This window comes from Trachemys scripta, chromosome 20, assembly GCF_013100865.1.
Source record: "Trachemys scripta elegans isolate TJP31775 chromosome 20, CAS_Tse_1.0, whole genome shotgun sequence".
Taxonomy (NCBI): Eukaryota; Metazoa; Chordata; order Testudines; family Emydidae; genus Trachemys; species Trachemys scripta.
Genome location: NC_048317.1, coordinates 12,127,779 through 12,144,883, shown reverse-complemented (window position 1 = coordinate 12,144,883; position 17,105 = coordinate 12,127,779). Strand labels below are relative to the sequence as shown.

General features: G+C 44.6%; 1 protein-coding gene across 1 annotated transcript in view; it reads left to right on the top strand.

Moving 5' to 3' along the window:
* YTHDF2 (YTH N6-methyladenosine RNA binding protein 2) overlaps positions 1-11,534 on the top strand; it is a 29,065-nt gene extending 17,531 nt beyond the window's left edge. The window contains exon 5 of the mRNA XM_034754091.1: positions 9,377-11,534. Coding sequence (XP_034609982.1) covers positions 9,377-9,400 — 24 coding nt within the window. The 3' untranslated portion in view covers positions 9,401-11,534. The remainder of the gene's footprint in view (positions 1-9,376) is intronic.
* The last annotated feature ends 5,571 nt before the right edge of the window (positions 11,535-17,105 follow it).

The window sequence follows — 17,105 nt, the reverse complement described above, 5'->3', positions numbered from 1 at the left end:
ACTGCAGAAATAGAGGCAGTCTTTCTAAGACTTCCATGAAGTCCCTCCCGACACCCTAGCTCCCAAGCTGGATGGTTGACATAAAAATGCAAGCTGTGGTTTAAAATGCACAGATCATGTGGTGGTTGGGGTTCTGTAAGTGCTTACGATAGGTTAGTCTTGTTTTGGTTACAACCACTCTTGAAAGAGGACATCTTGCTGTTCCCTATTTCCTCTGTAGGCCTTGATAGCCGTTTGTTGATTAGATACTAGAGTGATCAGCATCTTAGACAAACATTAGGTGTTGTGCTCAGTTTTTTGAAGCAAGACCTTTCTAACTGTCAGGATGTGCAAACTCAGCCTGATGCTGTGATTTGGCTTTTCAGTCTGATGTGGACCTTTTTGAGAGAGTCCCTCTTCTCCAATATCCTGCGGACGGATGCAGTTGAGATTTGCTGGAACACTTGGGTTGTCTGTGCCTGTAATTCAGATTTCCAGGACTGATTACATATCCTCCTTTGGCATATGATCCCACAGATGGGTCTCATTTTGCTTGCCCTCTGGTCAAGTTGTTAGGCTTTCTTGTTTAATCAAGATTCTGATTAAATTTTAATTTGCTATCAGAGCAGGAGGAGTTCTAGCATGGAGTTATCAACATGTCTAGTATATTTACTTTTTTGAATTTTAAGGAGCTCCTTTACAAGAGTGCAGAGTGATAAATTTCAGCCATTGTCACAAACCAAGAAAAATCTGCAGACTGAATGGAGCTAGCGTGTCTGTTGCTGTGTAGGTCAGGGTAGGATGCAGCTCTTTCCTCTGCAGTTGTATTGGCTTTCCAGTGCCAACAGTAGTAAAATATTGTGTTTTGTATATAAACTGAGCATTTTAAGACTCAGAAGCTGCATGGGGAGCGGATAAGCATAGTAAGAAGGTGCTATTTCAGGGAGTTATTTGTGCTAACCATAACCACATTTTAAGCTGATCTTGTTGGAAAGGCTGGCAGAGCAAAACCATCATTGGTAGAAACATCACTCTTATTTCTAGTTCAAGTCAGAAGTCATTGTGGTGTTGCATAACTTTTGGAAGCCCTGAAACTGGGTTAGTTTGGTTAGGACTGCATATGATCTGACGTGGGAGGCCTCAAAGGGTTTATTTCCAAATGAACAAAATGATTCTAGATTTAAAGAATCCCAGTAGTTCCAGCAAACGTTATTGAAGATGGTGGGGCTGAATTCTGCTGTTGGGCAGGGCGCACATCTCCCATTGATCTCTGCTGCAGTTACATGCATGTATCTAGAGGACAGAACTTAGTCATCAGTGCATATGACCTTAGCGGAAGGAGCGTGGTCTATTGTAAGGGTTTTCCAATTTCCATAATGCAGCCCACAGCCTAAAAGTTTCAGGTCTCACCACTTCTCCCACTCAGGCATACAAAACACCCCTGTGCTCATTACAGCAGCTGCTTATGTGGAAAAACATTGGGAAAGTAACGTGTGTTGAAATCGGACAACACCGTGACCAGCCCACCACCAAGTGTGCTGACACGCTTGGCAATCACTGGTGTGGTGGTGAGGGCCTGAAACTAGCAGTTGAGTTCTGGGTTCTGTGGCAGGTTCTGTCCTTATTTGTAACCTTGGATAAATCTTTCTCCAGCCGTAAAGTGGGAATAATACTTGCCTACCTCACAGCAAGTGCTGCTTGTAAATCAATGTAAGAGCCTCTGCAAGGTGCTATACAAGTACATAGTATTGGCATCTGTGTATCAGTCATTTCTAATGTGCCATTCGTCATAGTATGTAGGTGCTAACTATAAACTTTCAGGTAAGTCTTTTACTCTCCTGTCAGGATTGGCTCCCAAGCTGTGTGACTGGAAACTGCATCCTCTCATCCGATTGCTGCACTAGACCCATTCATTCAGTAATGTCACAAGCCGGCTTGTGACATCATGGCTTCCTCCCTATAACTGGTGACATGGCTGAAATTAATTATGCAGGATAATCACGTTCTGGCCTTGTCTGGAATGGAGAATTTTGATTCAGCTCTCTAGGATATCTGTAAACACAGCATGTCCACGGCCGTGCTTGCAAAAGTGTATAGGTGTCTATTCCACCTGCTCTGAGCAAGGATATGTTTCTTGTTATCCATTGTGTTGCTCGGTACTGTGTACAATTAGTCCTCCCATTGTATTCCCACAGTGCTCTTCCCCGTCCTTCACTGACAGGTCACAGCTCTCGCTTTGCCTGGTCTGTCCCCTCTCTCTTCTTCTACTTTTCATTATACTTGAGCCAATCTTTGTTGATCAAGGGCAACTTTAATAAAACGCAATGTGGATATTTTTTGTCATCCAGGGATTCGCATGTCAAAGGGCAGAATCTCATGGTTCATACCTGCAGGTACACATGCCCCAAGCCCTTTTCCTGGGATTTTGCGTGGGGGTTAGCTTAGCAGGATTCCCCACACTCCTGAGATGTGAGGAAAAACAAGAATAGAGATGTTGTGGGTACACAGCACTTAACCCCCACCTCTGACCCCGGAAAATCTGCCTACCTACCTCTCTCTCTCGTAGTCCAGCACTCACTTGTTACCTTCTATAACCCCTGGAGAGCAAGACATCTCTCCCGGTGCGTGGTGGGATGTCCCACTGCATTGGCTGAGGGCGTGGACTATGTTGGATTGTATAGAGGGGACGTCGTCTCTAGGCTAAGGCCTCTTTCCTAGAAGGAAATGCAAGAGAAACTGCTCGTTCAGCTACAAACAAAAGCACAGGAAAAAAAACTACTGCCATGAATGAAGAGAATGAAATCACGCCCCGTATCTCCTTCAGCACTGAGAGCAGTGCTCACATTAGTACACACTGGCCTTTCAGACCCCAAGTGGTTGCACCGGAGTAGAAGGAAACTGCTCGCTTTCCCTCCATGCATATGCATGGATGAGAGCATAAACCCAGATCCTTGTGCCATGCAAGGAAAAGTCGCTTGCAGCAGGTAACAGAATGAGCCAAAAATCTGAAGGGGGCAAATAGACACCCTACACCATTTCTTTATAAGAAACTCCCCCTAAATATTCTGTAAAGCTGCAATAGTGGGGGAAGTAATGGGATTATTCTGCGCCAGAATGCGGCACTAGTTCTTCAAGCCTCTTCAGGTTGTTATACTGAATATTCAGTTGAGAGAAACTTTCAGTACGATCCCCCATCCTGAAATTAAACAGTTCGTATCTAGTCTTCTTCCTTCCGTCTCTGGCCTTTTTCCAGATTCCATGAAGGATCCATTTCTGGGACTCTTCTTGGGTTGTGTTGTCCTTTGTTCCTGCATCCTGTGACTTTTTTTGCTCCATCTCCCCTGTGCCATTCAAAAAAGAACTAAAGTTCATGGAGGATAGGTCCATCAATGGCTGTTAGCTAGGATGGGCAGGGATGATGTCCCTAGCCTCTGTTTGCCAGAAGCTGGGAATGGGTGACAGGGGCTGGATCACTTGATGATTCTCTGTTCTGTTCATTTCCTCTGGGGCACCTGGCATTGGCCACTGTCGGCAGACAGGATACTGGACTAGATGGACCTTTGGTCTGACCCAGTAGGGCCATTCTTATGTTCTTATTCCTCTTAGACCCCTTGTCTTCCTTTCCTTGTGCCATGCTTTGGCTTTTGGAGTAGCTTTACTTTCCCGGAAGGGGAAGGACAAAGCAACTCATTAAACGCGTGTTTTGGGATCTGTCTGGTCAGCTAATCAGTTGAAGTGGTCAGCAGGGACTGCAGCCACCATCTGCAGGACAAGATGACTCTCTCTCTCACTTGACGCTACAATGTGGGGGTGGCAGTTCTAAGGCTGTGTATTCCTGCAGCTAGCTTAAAACCCATCTGTGCCTGAGAAGGTAGAGTTCAGTTCATGCAGTTAACCTCTTCCTGAGTGGGTGTGGCATCTGTCCTTGGTTAGTGAACTGTGCTGGATTCAGAACCAGGAGGCAGAGGAGGAGAAAGACCTGGCAACTTCATTTCGATTTGCAGCTTCCCCCAGGCATATGGCTTTATTATTTATTTGTACCGTGGTACCCAGGGATCAAAACTGCTTTGGTTATCTGTTGTGGTTCTTGATTTCTCCTGTTTTCAGGTCCGCTCCATTTGTATGGCAGATATTCATGAACAGAATTTGCTCCACCTTAGCCTAATTTTCATCTAAAAGGCAACGTGTAAGTAGACAGGGCTTTGTCTCAAATGTCCTGTGGAGAAAGGAAAGTAGGGGTTGACTAGGACTATTGTGGGGAAGAAGCTTTAAAACTGAAGCGGTGTTCCACTCACTGTATCCTTGGTTGATGGGGGTAGGAAATGTATTGTTGCAAATTGGCGCTTAGTCCTCGCCTGCAAGAAACTTTTACTGGTTATCCAGTGGGTGCAGACACTCTTATTCCAGTGTAAGGGTGGTTTGGTTAGATTTAGATTAAACCTTTTTCCAAGCGACATAAACTAAATCAGAAAAGGCCCCCTTGTACCAAAACATGGCTGTGTCTACCCTGTGGAGGCTATGCCAGCAGAGTCTCCTAGTGTCGAGACAGACTGTGACAGAAGGAGTTTTCTGGGAGTGCAGAACACCATCTCCTCAGATGATATGAGCTACATGGATGGAAGGACTCTTCTGTCAACATAGTTGTGTTTTGGTGGCATAACTCTGTGGGTCGGGGGGTGGTTTTTCACATGCCTAACCAATGTAGCTATGCCAATATAACTTGTTTCAATGTAGACCAAGCTGAAGTGTCTCGACCCAGGGAGTTGTACTGGGGTACAAAGGCCTGAGGCTAACCAGACACCTGTAGTTGTCATTTTCCGTTGTTGATGGTGAATGGTAATGGTTAACTTTTCTCAGTGCTGAGGGTAGAAACTGGATCCAAGAATGGTTTCAGTGGGGGCCAACTTTTTCAATGAACTTGAAGCAAGAGATCACGGGGAATGACTAGGTGGAGAAAAGGGGGCAATCAGTAACTGGATGTGAGCATCATTGTTCATGGAGAGCTCATCTGCTGGCAAATTTTTGGTAGTCTTATTGACGTTGCATGTTAAATTGTCAGGGATGTTTAAAAAAATGCTTTGAGTCGATTGAAATTAACCTCTCTCTCTCTCTCTCCAATGTGATTTTTTTTTAACCCTTTGTGATAAGCTGGACTCAAGTTCTGTGGCAAAGCCCCTTGATTATGAAGTAGCACAGAGGGAAGTTTTGCAGCAGCTGCATTTAACATTTAAAAAGTTAATGAATCCAACATGAAAACAAATGATATCAATGCAGTAGCCACTGAGGTTTCTTTGATATGAATTTCAATGTAATTTACTCTTTTCCATTTTCGTTTTTCGATATGCCATCGATTTTTATCCTGACAATGCATAATTGTGGTGTATCAGTTGTCAAGGGGAAGTTGTGGGGGTTTGGCAGCTGGGTAGGGAACAGATGAGGATTTGGCACCTGGAGAACCATAGGAGGTACTTTGGGGATTTTGGAATAACTACCTGCTTCTGTTAAAATGATCAGCAGTAAAATAGTTGACATTTCTACTGTCCCAGATTGAGGTCAATAGAAGGAGTTTTTGGAACAAATTGATAAATTAAACAGTAATAAGTCCCCAAGACCAGATGGTATTCACCCAAGGGACTGGGTGGGGCTCAAGTATGAAATTGCAGAACTACTAACGGTGATGTGTAACCATCGCTTTAAATCAGTCTCTCTACCAGAAGATGGGAGGGTAGCTAATGTGACACCAATTTTAAAAAAAAGACTCCAGAGGTGATCCTGGCAATTACAGGCCAGTAAGCCTAACTTCAGTACCAGATGAATGGTGTGAAACTAGAGTAAAGAGCAAAGCTATCAAACCCATAGATGAACACAGTATGTTGGGGAAGAGTCAACGCTGCATTTAAAAAGGGAAATCATGCCTTATCTATATAGTAGAATTTTTTGAGAGGGTCAGCAAACGTGGACAAGGGTGATCCAGTCCATATGGTGTACTTGAACTTTCAGAAAGCCTTTGACAGGGTCCCTCACCAAAGGCTCTTAAGCAAAGTGGGCAGTCCTGGGATAAGAGGGAAGGTTCTGTCATGGCTCAGTAACTGGTTAAAATAGGAAACAAAGGGTAGGAATAAATGGCAGTGTTCGCAACAGAGAGAGAAATAATGGGGTCTCCCGAGGATCTGTACCGAGACCTGTGTTGCTCAACGTATCCACAAATCTGGGAAAAGGGGCAAACAGTGAGGTAGCAAAACTTGTAGACGCTACAAAAATTGCCATATATACTCGATCATAAGCCGGTTCGTTTATAAGCAGACACCCCCCCCCCCCCCCCACCCCCGGATGGATAAGTTAAAAATGGAAAAATTTTATAACCAGTTTATAAGCCGACCCTATAATTCAGGGGTTGGCAAACTTTTTGGCTCCTGGGCCATCAGGATAAGCCGCTGGTGGGCCGAGATGGTTTGTTTACCTCGAGCGTCCGCAGGCACGGAGGTAAACCTAAGTAAACAAAGTGTCCTGGTGCGCCAGCTGCTTACCCTGACGGGCCGGGACAGCAACTGGTGGGGAAATTTTTGGGAGGGGAGAAGCTGGGAGTTAGGGGAGTAACCCCTGTGACCACCCTCCACATGACCCTACCCCTAGCCCAGGACCCCCACACTCTCCCCATCCCTTCCCACCTTATCTGGGGAGGGCCAGGGGAGGATGTCTGCTCCGGCGGGCCAGACCGGGCGGGGAGACTCTGGCCCCACCTCTTCCCTTCTGGCTCTGCTGGCTGTGCTGCCTCTCCTTGCCCCCTCTGGGGGCGGGGGGGGGGGGCTGTGTCCCACCTCTCCCTCTCTATCCCCGTTCGTAAGCCGACCCCCTTCTCTGGTGCTTCCCTTTTTTACTAAAAAAAAAAAAATTCGGCTTATGAAGGAGTATACACGGTACTCAAGATAGTTAAGTCCAAAGCTGACTCTAATGCGTTACAGAGGAATCTCGCTAAACTGGGAGACTGGACAATAAAACTGCAGATGAAATTCATTGTTGATAATTGCAAAACAATGCACATGGGGGGAAAAATAATCCCAACTATACATACAAAATGAGGGGGTCTAAATTAGCGTAAGAAAGATTTGGGAGTCGTGGGTAATTCTCGGGAAACATCTGCTCAGTGTGCAGTGGCAGTCAAAAAAGCGAACGATTTAGGGACCATTAGGAAAGGGATAGATCATAATGCTATTATATTAAATCCATGGTATGTCCCCACCTTCAATACTGTCTGCAGTTCTGGTCACCTCGTCTCAAAAAAGATCTCTTAGAATTGGAAAAGGGGCAGAGAAGGGCAACAAATGAGTAGGGATATGGAACAACTTCCATGTGAGGAGAGATTTAAAAGGACTGGGACTGGTCAGATTAGAAAAGAGACGACTAAGCTGGGATATGATAGGTCTATAAAATCATAAGTTCATGGAGGATAGGTCCATCAGTGGCTAGTAGCCAAGATCAGGGGTTCTCAAACGGGGGGGGGGGGGGGTCAGGACCCCTCGGGGTTGTGAGGTTATTCATGGGGGGGTCGCGAGCTGTCAACCTCCACCAAAAACCCCGCTTGCCTCCAGCATTTATAATGGTGTTAAATTAAACACACTTTTAAACATATTTATTGGGGGAGGTCGCACTCATAGGCTTGCTGTGTGAAAGAGGTCGCCCGTAAAAAGGGTTTGAGACCCACTGGCCAGGATGGTCAGGGACACCGCCCCATGCCCTGTGTGTAAACCCCCAACTGCCGGAAGCTGGGACTGGATGACAGGGAATGGATCACTCAGATTGCCTTGTTGTGTTCATTGCCTCTGAAGCACCTGGCCCTGGCTGCTGTCAGAGAAAGGGTACTGAGCTAGATGGACCATTGGTCTGACCCAGCATGGCTGTTCTCATGTATTGCCATCTTTAGGTTTCAGTGCTTACCACTCCATTCAATGCCATTTGCACTTCTTTTGTACCGTCTGCCTTGAAAAAGTGAAGTGTGAACCAATCCCACGTCAGCCTGAATCTGCGGTTCGTGTTGGCTGGAAGCGTTGTTGTTTAAAATGAAGGATTGTACCCTGGATCATCAGTCTTCACGAGGCATGAATTCTGTGGTTGGAGAACTGTCAGGGGCTCGGTTTTATAGCCCTGAGCAAGCAACTTGCCAGTGCCGAGTTCACTGAGGGACTGAACACAAACGGTTTTCAGTTCCTGTTCTCACTAGCCATAAATGAGTATCTGATCTCCTTCAACAAATGGACCCCTGCTGCCAATTCACTCTTGAAAGCCCCCAAATCCCTCCTTTCCCAGGGCAGGTCACTCCTCCTCCCCACTGTTACCTACTCGCTCTCTAGACTGGTTTCTAGCCTGATAGAATTGAGAACTGGAGGCAGGTCTCTTGGGAACTGCTTTCTGAAGATCCCTTTACAGGAATGGGGAAGAGAGTCCTGTTTCGCCCCACCAGTGAGGCTCTGGAAACCCTCACTGATAACTAGCACAGTGGCTGCCTCTACCTGGCCCCACAGACTGTGTCCAACCAGTTAATTGACAGAACATTAGCAGTGAGTAGTTCGTTTATTTCACTAGCTCTTCACTGGCTGCCCTTTCCCCCCCTTTCCTTGTTTGTGTCCCACTTCCCTTCATTATACTTGGCAGGCTGTACAAAACAGGAGGAATCTAAGCAGGTTGCATCTGAGAGAGCTGTTTTTTAATGAATTAGACTGGTAGGACCTCTGCTCTTGCTGTCTGCAAAAGATGTTGCTGGGGGTAGGGAGAGGAAAGGAGCAGGGTGCAAGGGGAAGGGTTGTGGTGGCAACTGCTATTCTAAAGGGGAAATGGCAAATGCTGGGAGGCATCACACGATACGATGTATGTACATAGTCATACTAGCCATGTGCAGCTGCCCTCTTAAAATGAGTTCCTGCTCCTTGAACAGAAACGGACTGTTTCTCAGATTCACCTTAGTTATAATGGACCTCTCCGGTCAGAAACCAGATAGACCTCTAAATATTAATGTAGACACACTCCCCTCAGGGAAGGTTTTAGGAATTCATAGATTCTAGAACTGGAAGGGACCTTGAAAGGTCATCGAGTCCAGCCCCCCCCTGCCTTCATTAGCAGGACCAAGTACTGATTTTGCCCCAGATCCCTAAGTGGCCCCCTCAAGGATTGAACTCCACAACCCTGGGTTTAGCAGGCCAATGCTCAAACCACTGAGCTATCCCTTCCCTAATTCTGCTTCAGTGTGGGGAGGTGGACTGGGTGATCTTTTGACATCCGTTCCAGCCCTATGTTTTCATGGTCTGTGTATGAGATAGTAGTGAACAAAATCCTGTTCCCTCTTGACCCATGCAAGTTTTGCAAGAGTTGCTCTAAACTAACCACCTTCTCTTTTCTCCTGCAGGAACGCCAAGGCCGTGTCAAGTAAAAGGCTACGCTTCCCACAGAGACTGCAGCAGAGGTTGCATCCGGGATATCTTTCAAAGAGAGAGAGAGAGGAGAAAAAGAACACCCCAGAGAGAATTAGGACTTTTTTTCTTAATTTCATTGACTTTAAAACAAAAACTTACAAACTTGCAGTTTAAAAAAAAAAAAAAGTATTGGAATGTCACGAGACATAGGACTAAAAAAACAAAAACAAAAAAAAAATCCCTTCTAGGTAGAGTATAGGTAAAAACTGTCCCCTTTCTTTTGGCTTTGGTTGTGATTTCAGAGCATATGCTTTGTTTTTTGTCTTTTTACTATGTTTTCCGGATTTGAAAGTCCGTAAGTGGCATATGCCTTTTTTCTCTAATTTTTAAACCCCGCTGCATCCCTTTCTTCCACTTCCCTCGTGCCTCCTTTCCCCCTGGTTTTGACATTTGCACTTGGAACACCGAGTTGTGACTTTTTTTGGACATCCGCCGCAGAAAGTGGAAGAACTGTTTTTTCCTTGGACTGGAAGAGGAGGAATTTTATGAATTATTTGGGTTTATTTGCCTGGAAGAATTGAATGGAAATTATTGCCAAGGTTGTGTCTAAGGGTGGTTTGTTTTCCTCTGACCCTTTGTTACTCAAAAGTCAAGTACTAGGAGTCCTAAGAAATGTTCTGTTCTTGTGCATTATATGGATTACAGATTAAGTCTGGATTAATTTGATTTAAAGGCTGAGAACAGTGGTAAAAACTTGTTTTGTTTACAGGAACATGAATTTTGAACGAAAAATATTGTAAAATGTGTAGTGAATATGTTTCTTCAGTTTCTTGTTAAGCCAATGAGGAATGGGCGTTGCCTTTCTTTTCACCATTAATCACTTCTCAATAATAAACGTGAGATCCTGTTGAGCATCACTTGTGTGCCAGTTAGTTTTCAGTGTGGTAGGTGGTGCCCAGGCTGTGGCTATGAGGAAGCCGTACATGGGAGAATAAAATTGCAAATGGGGTAGCAGGCTAATACTTCAGTTCCTAACTTCTGGTTCATTGGCTATTGTGTGATCCCTGCAGGGTTTTGAGCCAGTGCTCTAGGCTTCCCCGGTTTGTTTTAAACATCTTTGTTGGGACCCAGCACTTTTGTTTTATTTGTATGCACTCTGATCATCTACGGGAGCTTGGTCTCATCCAAACCCTCCTCTCGCTGGTTTGAGACTGGCTTTGAAGCAGGTCAGTTTGGCCCATGTATAACAAAACTGAGACCCACTCTGAGCCTATGGTGATAGTTTTTATGTATGTGAACAAGATCAAACTGAACTAATGTATTGCTGACTCACATTACAGCACCTATTAAAATAGAATTGGGGTACGGTCTATGGTAAACAGGTCCAGGAACATATGAGTTCTGCTAGAGTGGACTGGCCCTAAATATGAAACCTGGGGACTAACTGGTACAGCTGAGATTTGCCTGATAAATGAGGATAGCTGCTTTGGTTAACATGCCAGTTTTTTGCATTTGAAGGCCTGCCTTCCAAGGTGCCAAGCAAAGCAAGTTTGATCTCTGAACATTTTCCTACATTACAAATGATATTTATCCCCGAAATACCGGACTTGTCAAGATGTCCCTGTTTAGGAAGGTCAGAATGGGAAGAACAAGGATGCTCCAGATCGGGATTGGGGTGCATTGATGCAGCTGTGTAGGGAGCCCAGGCCTGGAATAGCAGGAGATGCCACAGGTCAGGACTGAGGTACGGTGTTTGATCTGTGAAGGCCGTAGCTCTCCAGTAGTTGCATGCACTATGCCTGGCTCTAGCCTATGCTACAACATTGCCTCTTTCCCAAGTACAAAAAGTGTCAGTGTCAAATAATGGGGTGCATTAGCTATTAAGTTCTATACAGTGAGTAGGTTAGAAGACCCTACCAAAGCCCTTCAAACACATACGGGTGGACTTGGGTCCATGATCTCTTTTTCTTGTGAAATAGTTTGAGATCAAAAATCCAAGTCTCCTGCTTGCCTTTATTTTTTTTTCTTTCTGCTGAGCAGGCTGCAAACAAAATGAGCATCTGAGTTCTGGAACGGTACTTTATTCTTGTTAGTGAAATGGGATACTGTTGAGAGGGAAACTGTCATTAAAAATATCTTGTGGTTATTAAATGGGTGTTGATTATCAAATGGCTTTCACTATTGCTAGCTGTCTACTCTGCATTTCCTTCACCTGGGGCAAAGAAACTGGGCTCATCTGTTTCACTTCCTGATTCTCCTGCATTAGCACTAGCTGTTGTAGTGGAGGTTATCTCACAGAAGGGGAGATGTTTAACTCCACAAATCCTAAACCTGTTAATTGAAAAGCTTCATGGGGAAAAAAAGCTTCTTTTCAGACTGGAGAATGAAACCCTTCCCCACTTTTTTTCCATGTCTAAACTAACTTAAGTGTTTTGTCTCAAGGTCACAGGTATAAAGATGTTCTATTAACTGCCTGATCGCCTACTTACTGAACAGTTCAGTTGCACAGGCTATCTACCACCCCCGGGCTCTGAGGTTAGGATTTTCAAAGGAGTTGAGGGGAGCTTGATGCTCACCTCTCATTGGATTTAATAGGATTTGGGCACCTCTGTCCCTTACTTTCTTTTGAGATTCCCAGCCTGGATTTAATCCCTTGATTTCTTCATCCATCCTGCTGACTGCCCCCTCTCTTTGCCCCTGCTCTGCAGTGTAAATGCAAATTGATCTGAGGTACCCTTCTACAAACTGGTGTTCCACCGGGAAAAACTTGATCATGGAAAGTCTGCATAGCTTTTAAAGCTTCATGACCAGGGCAAAATGGCTGGAAGGAGCATATACATTGTACGTTATTGAAGAGGCCCTGTCAATTTAAGCGTTCTTTTTCTCTGAAGTTGTCTTCTGCTGCTGTTGTGAGTAACACCTGAGTCCAACAAGTCCAAAAAAAGAGAGATTTTTCTGTATGGTCAGTCCATGCAATTCATAATACTTTGCATAGTCAGTTTCATTGTTCCCTTCTGTATAGTCAGATCCCATTTTAGGGTGGATCTTCACACAGCAACCGGGGAAAGACATGTTAAAGGAACAGAAAAATGTAATTTGAAAATCCCATAAAATTTGACCAGGATTCAGACTCAGATGTAACACATGAAACTCTACTTTTCCCCCTTTTTTAAAAATTATCTTTAAGTGAACTGTCACTTTAAACAGTCTGGGGCTGCACCCAGCTGATGTGCCGCATTTGTTCTCTTGTGCTAGCTGCTTTGCTGAACCAAAGCTGACGTAGTTGCCTAGGCTTGGTACTTGAACATGTCTTGCTTGTCACAGGGGTCAGCCCAGCTGTAGCTCAGTGGGATTAGGACCCAGGTCTGGAAACCAGCTCTGAGGTTTACCTACAAGGAGAAGAAATGAAGCAGTCGTATTTCAGGAAGGTAGAGATGGTTTTGAGCTTAAGGCACAGGGTTGGGGATCAAGCGCTGCAGGTTTTCCCCCTGGATCTCACAAATTTCTCCAATATTGGGCAAGTCACTTAACCCCTCTGCAATAAAACTGGCTTCATAAGCACAGGCCAGGTATATTTAGTCTGATTGCTGCCCGTGCGGCACTTTGGGATTCTCAGATGGAAGGTCTTATTGGGTGCAAAACGCCGCCGTTGGAGCAAATATAATTTTTAAACCACTGACATATATTTTACAGGACATATCAAAGGAAGGACAAACAGATGGTGCTGAGAGTAAAAAGATAGGCGGAGGGTGTGTGTGTGTGTGTGTGTGAGAGAGAGAGAGAGAGAAATGGGGATTTCTGATAGGGCTAAACTAGCTTTAACCTCTTCCTAGATGCTGATGTGATTTGCAGCCTTTTGGGTGGAGCGATTGCAAAATGTGTGGTCTACTTTTGAGGGATATTTCCAGTTTATAGCACACACGTGCGACCCAAATCTGCTCTTCAGGGATGCGTTCCCCGTGGAAGTCCGCACAGACCCGATGGTGCTGACTTCCACATGGTGTATTAAGGCTTTTCGGTATAAAGACCTAGTGCAAGGCAAGCAGAGAGGTAAATCTGAAGTTCACCAAGTTGCTGTGTGGGCCTTGCTGCTGTGCAGACTAAAAGTTCTGTAGTCTGCTTTGACCTGCTGCTGTTGGGGGAAGCAAAGGGACAAATGGAAAAATCTCTGGTTCAGCAGAGTTAAGGACAATAAAAAGGACTTTAAGTGTATTGAGAACCAAAAGAATCCTAACAATGGTATTGGTCCATTACTAGATGGAAACAGTAGATTTATCAGTAATTCAGAAAAGGCGTAAGTGTTCTGTTGTGTATTTGGGGGGAAAATATGATGTAATCAGGCAAAAGATGAGGCTGTTCTTTCCATTCCAGTAGTAACTCCATGCTATGTTAAACAGCTGCTACTAAAGTTAGACATCTTTAAATCAGCAGGTCCACATAACTTGCATCCAAGAGTTTTAAAGGAGCTGGCTGAGGCCCTTGCTGGACCATTAATGTTGATTTTCAATAAGTTAACACTGGTGAGTTCCAGAAGACTGGCAGAAAGTTAGTTGTTAAAAATGGTAAATGGGATGAACCCGGTAATTATAGGCCTGTCAATCTGTTGTCAATCCTAGGCAAGATAATGGAGTGGATGATCTGGGTCTCTATTAATAAAAAATTAAAGGAGGGTATTGTAGTTAATGCCAATCAACATGGGTTTATAGTGTGACAGGATCTATTTTCTAATTTGATGTCTTCTTTTGATGAGCTGAGTTTGGTAGATAAAGGTATCAGTGTTGATGTAATATATTTAGAGTTCTGTGAGGTAACTGACTACCTCGTGACATTTTGATTTTAAAAAGGAGAATGGTACAAAATGACTATGGCACACATTAAATGGATTAAAAATTGGCCAACCGACGGGTCTCAGAATGTAACTGTACATGGGGAATCATCGTCATCAAGTGGGTGTGTTTCTGGCATTGGATATAAAGGATTCCTATACTGTGATATTCAGGTTGTATGGTAGGTCAGATCTAGGGATCTTATTACAGATCTAAGGAAGCTTTACTTCCTAATGAACTCTGGCAGTGCGTTGTGTTGTGAACTGCAGGACTGGTTGCAGGATATGGACAAAAGAAGCTTTCCTACATTTGGGTAATCTTGGGTTTTTGTCCTCAGGCCATGGTGGCCTGACACATCATGATCTCCATGCAGGTAATGTAAAGGTAAGTGTGAAAATGTTGATTTGCTGGAATATTTTTACTTTACAAGGACCGTAGTTGTAGAATTCAGTAACTTCTCGATGGATTTCCATAGAACGGGGGTAGGCAACCTATGGCACGTGCGCCGAAGGCGGCACGGGAGCTGATTTTTAGTGGCACGCACACTGCCCGGGTCCTGGCCACCAGTCCGGGGGGCTCTGCATTTTAATTTAATTTTAAATGAAGCTTCTTAAACATGTTTAAAAAACCTTATTTACTTTACATACAACAATAGTTTAGTTTATATATTATAGACTTACTTTCTAAAAACGTTAAAATGTATGACTGGCACGTGAAACCTTAAATCAGAGTGAATAAATGAAGACTCGGCACACCACTTCTGAAAGGTTGCCGACCCCTGCCATAGAATATTCATTCTCCCTGAGCTAAGTGGGTGACCCACGCAGTTTGATCATTACCTAGTTCTGAGATTCCATTGTCTGTTGACCACCAGACACCTCTTTGGTAGCATATGCTGCAAACTGTTCACTGAACAAATGGCTCTGCTGAGCTGGAGAACAGGCAACTCTTGATGTAAAACAGGTTTTCTCTGCCAGGCTCACTTGAGTTCAGCTTAGTAAAATCAACTCCTAAGAAGTCACAAGCAGCCCATTTTAAATAGGCCTCTCTGGTTTCTTCTTTCTCTTCTTTCAGCCACCAGAGGGAGTGTGTCGCACACGGTTTCTCCCTGCTGAAGCAAATGAAGGTGCCGTTTCAGAGCAGATAGGGGGCTCTCATGACCCTTGGTTGCCTGGATTGTTCTAGTCTGAGATTGATTAGCAATGAGGCCAAAACAGGTGACAAAAAGTGACTTCGCTCATTGATTTTTCCAGGGGACTTGGGGTCCTAAGCCCCAAGTGCATTTGAAAATGAAACTGCACATCTAGACCAGTCAGGCTGCGGATCTGACTTCTCCTTATGTTTGAATTCCATTTCAAGCTCCTCCCGACAGTGCCGGGTGCCAATTTCAGCACTTCTTGGCTGGCAAAAGTCATTGGCCTTTGTTGTTGTGCCTGCTAAGGCAACCAAAGGCAGGGTTCTCGTTTCCCCTGCTGTCTTTCTCTTGCGCCACCCTCCCTGTGAAATGAAACTTCTCTTATTTTAGAATATATTGCTTGAGAATTCTCAGGGAGCAAAATGTGTTCTGCAAATGCATGTGCTTATAGTCTCAAGGGATCTCCTGTATATCACAGGGCACTCAGCACCCGCACACTACACCTAACAATCAAAATTATTCCCAAGTATTACCGCCCACAAGAGACTAGAGTACTCTGTGCATTAGACAGAGAACAGGAGGGACTGAGATGCACCGGTGCCCGAGGCCAGAAGTTACGTGCCTAAAGTTAAGCATATCCTTAAATGATTGCAGGATCAGGACCTTGAATTGATCTGTAATAATATTCCATTCCTAAATCTTCTTACCTGCCTCTTTGCAGCATCAGCCGCATCTTGCTTGGGTGGACTGAACGATTCTGGCTTCAGTTTTTTTTTGGGGGGGGGGAAGGTGTTCGCTTTTTGTCTGAGCGTCCCAAAAACACACCCACGTGGTCCAAGAAAGACACTCCTCGAGAGCTAGAGCACAGCAAGTGATCACCTTGATATCCGTTGGGCTTGCTCTTGGGTTTTTTTTAAGCTTTCCGGTGATGTGAATTAGATGCATCCCAATGGGTCTGTGTGCATTGGAAGATCTCTCCACCTGTGAGCATCTTGAAATCCGGATTGGCCTCTTGGTAGAGCGAGAGGGTGAAAAGAGGGGGCGGGGTTGGTGTCAAGAATGCTTGAAATGTCAACTGTGTTGTGTGTTGTCTAAATACAAATGTGCACTGCTTTAACTAGACTGGTATATCTAATGGTGTACAGCCTCCCCTAGTGTGGATGTAATTATTCTGATACAAATGGTATGGCTTATTCCCATATGGGAAGGGGAATAGCTATGCTGGTGTAAGGCACCTTTTTGCCAGTATAATTGTGTCCGTAGTACTGTAAAACACAAAACCACTCTCAGCTGAAAGAATTATACTGGGTGTAGACCAGGCCTAATTTTTGCATGGACGGGGCTATGACTGTAACAGTATCTTTCACTGGAGGCCTCAAAGCTGTATACGAACCATTGTTGTATACAACAGGAAGTTAAGCGTTATCCAGATGTATGAGAAGATCTGACCGAATAGAAGAGGCGGGTAGCTTGCGGCCCAGAGCACAGGTTCTGTTGCAGCGTTGCCAACTCCGTTCTACTCAGTCTTGTGGTGTTCGGTGGTTTCTCTTAAAGCCCCAGCCCCTGGGGTATTGTGATTATGTGAGAATCTGTGACCGATATGACAGTATCCTGCAAGTCTCCTGGACAAACCTTACAGAGTTAATAATTTTGGGGGCCATTGTATTAAAAATGCAATTGTTTGTGTTGTGGAATTGTACGTCACTTCACTCGGAGGCTGAGGAATGCAATCTCTAGGAGCATTTAGGGACTTGAAAGGAC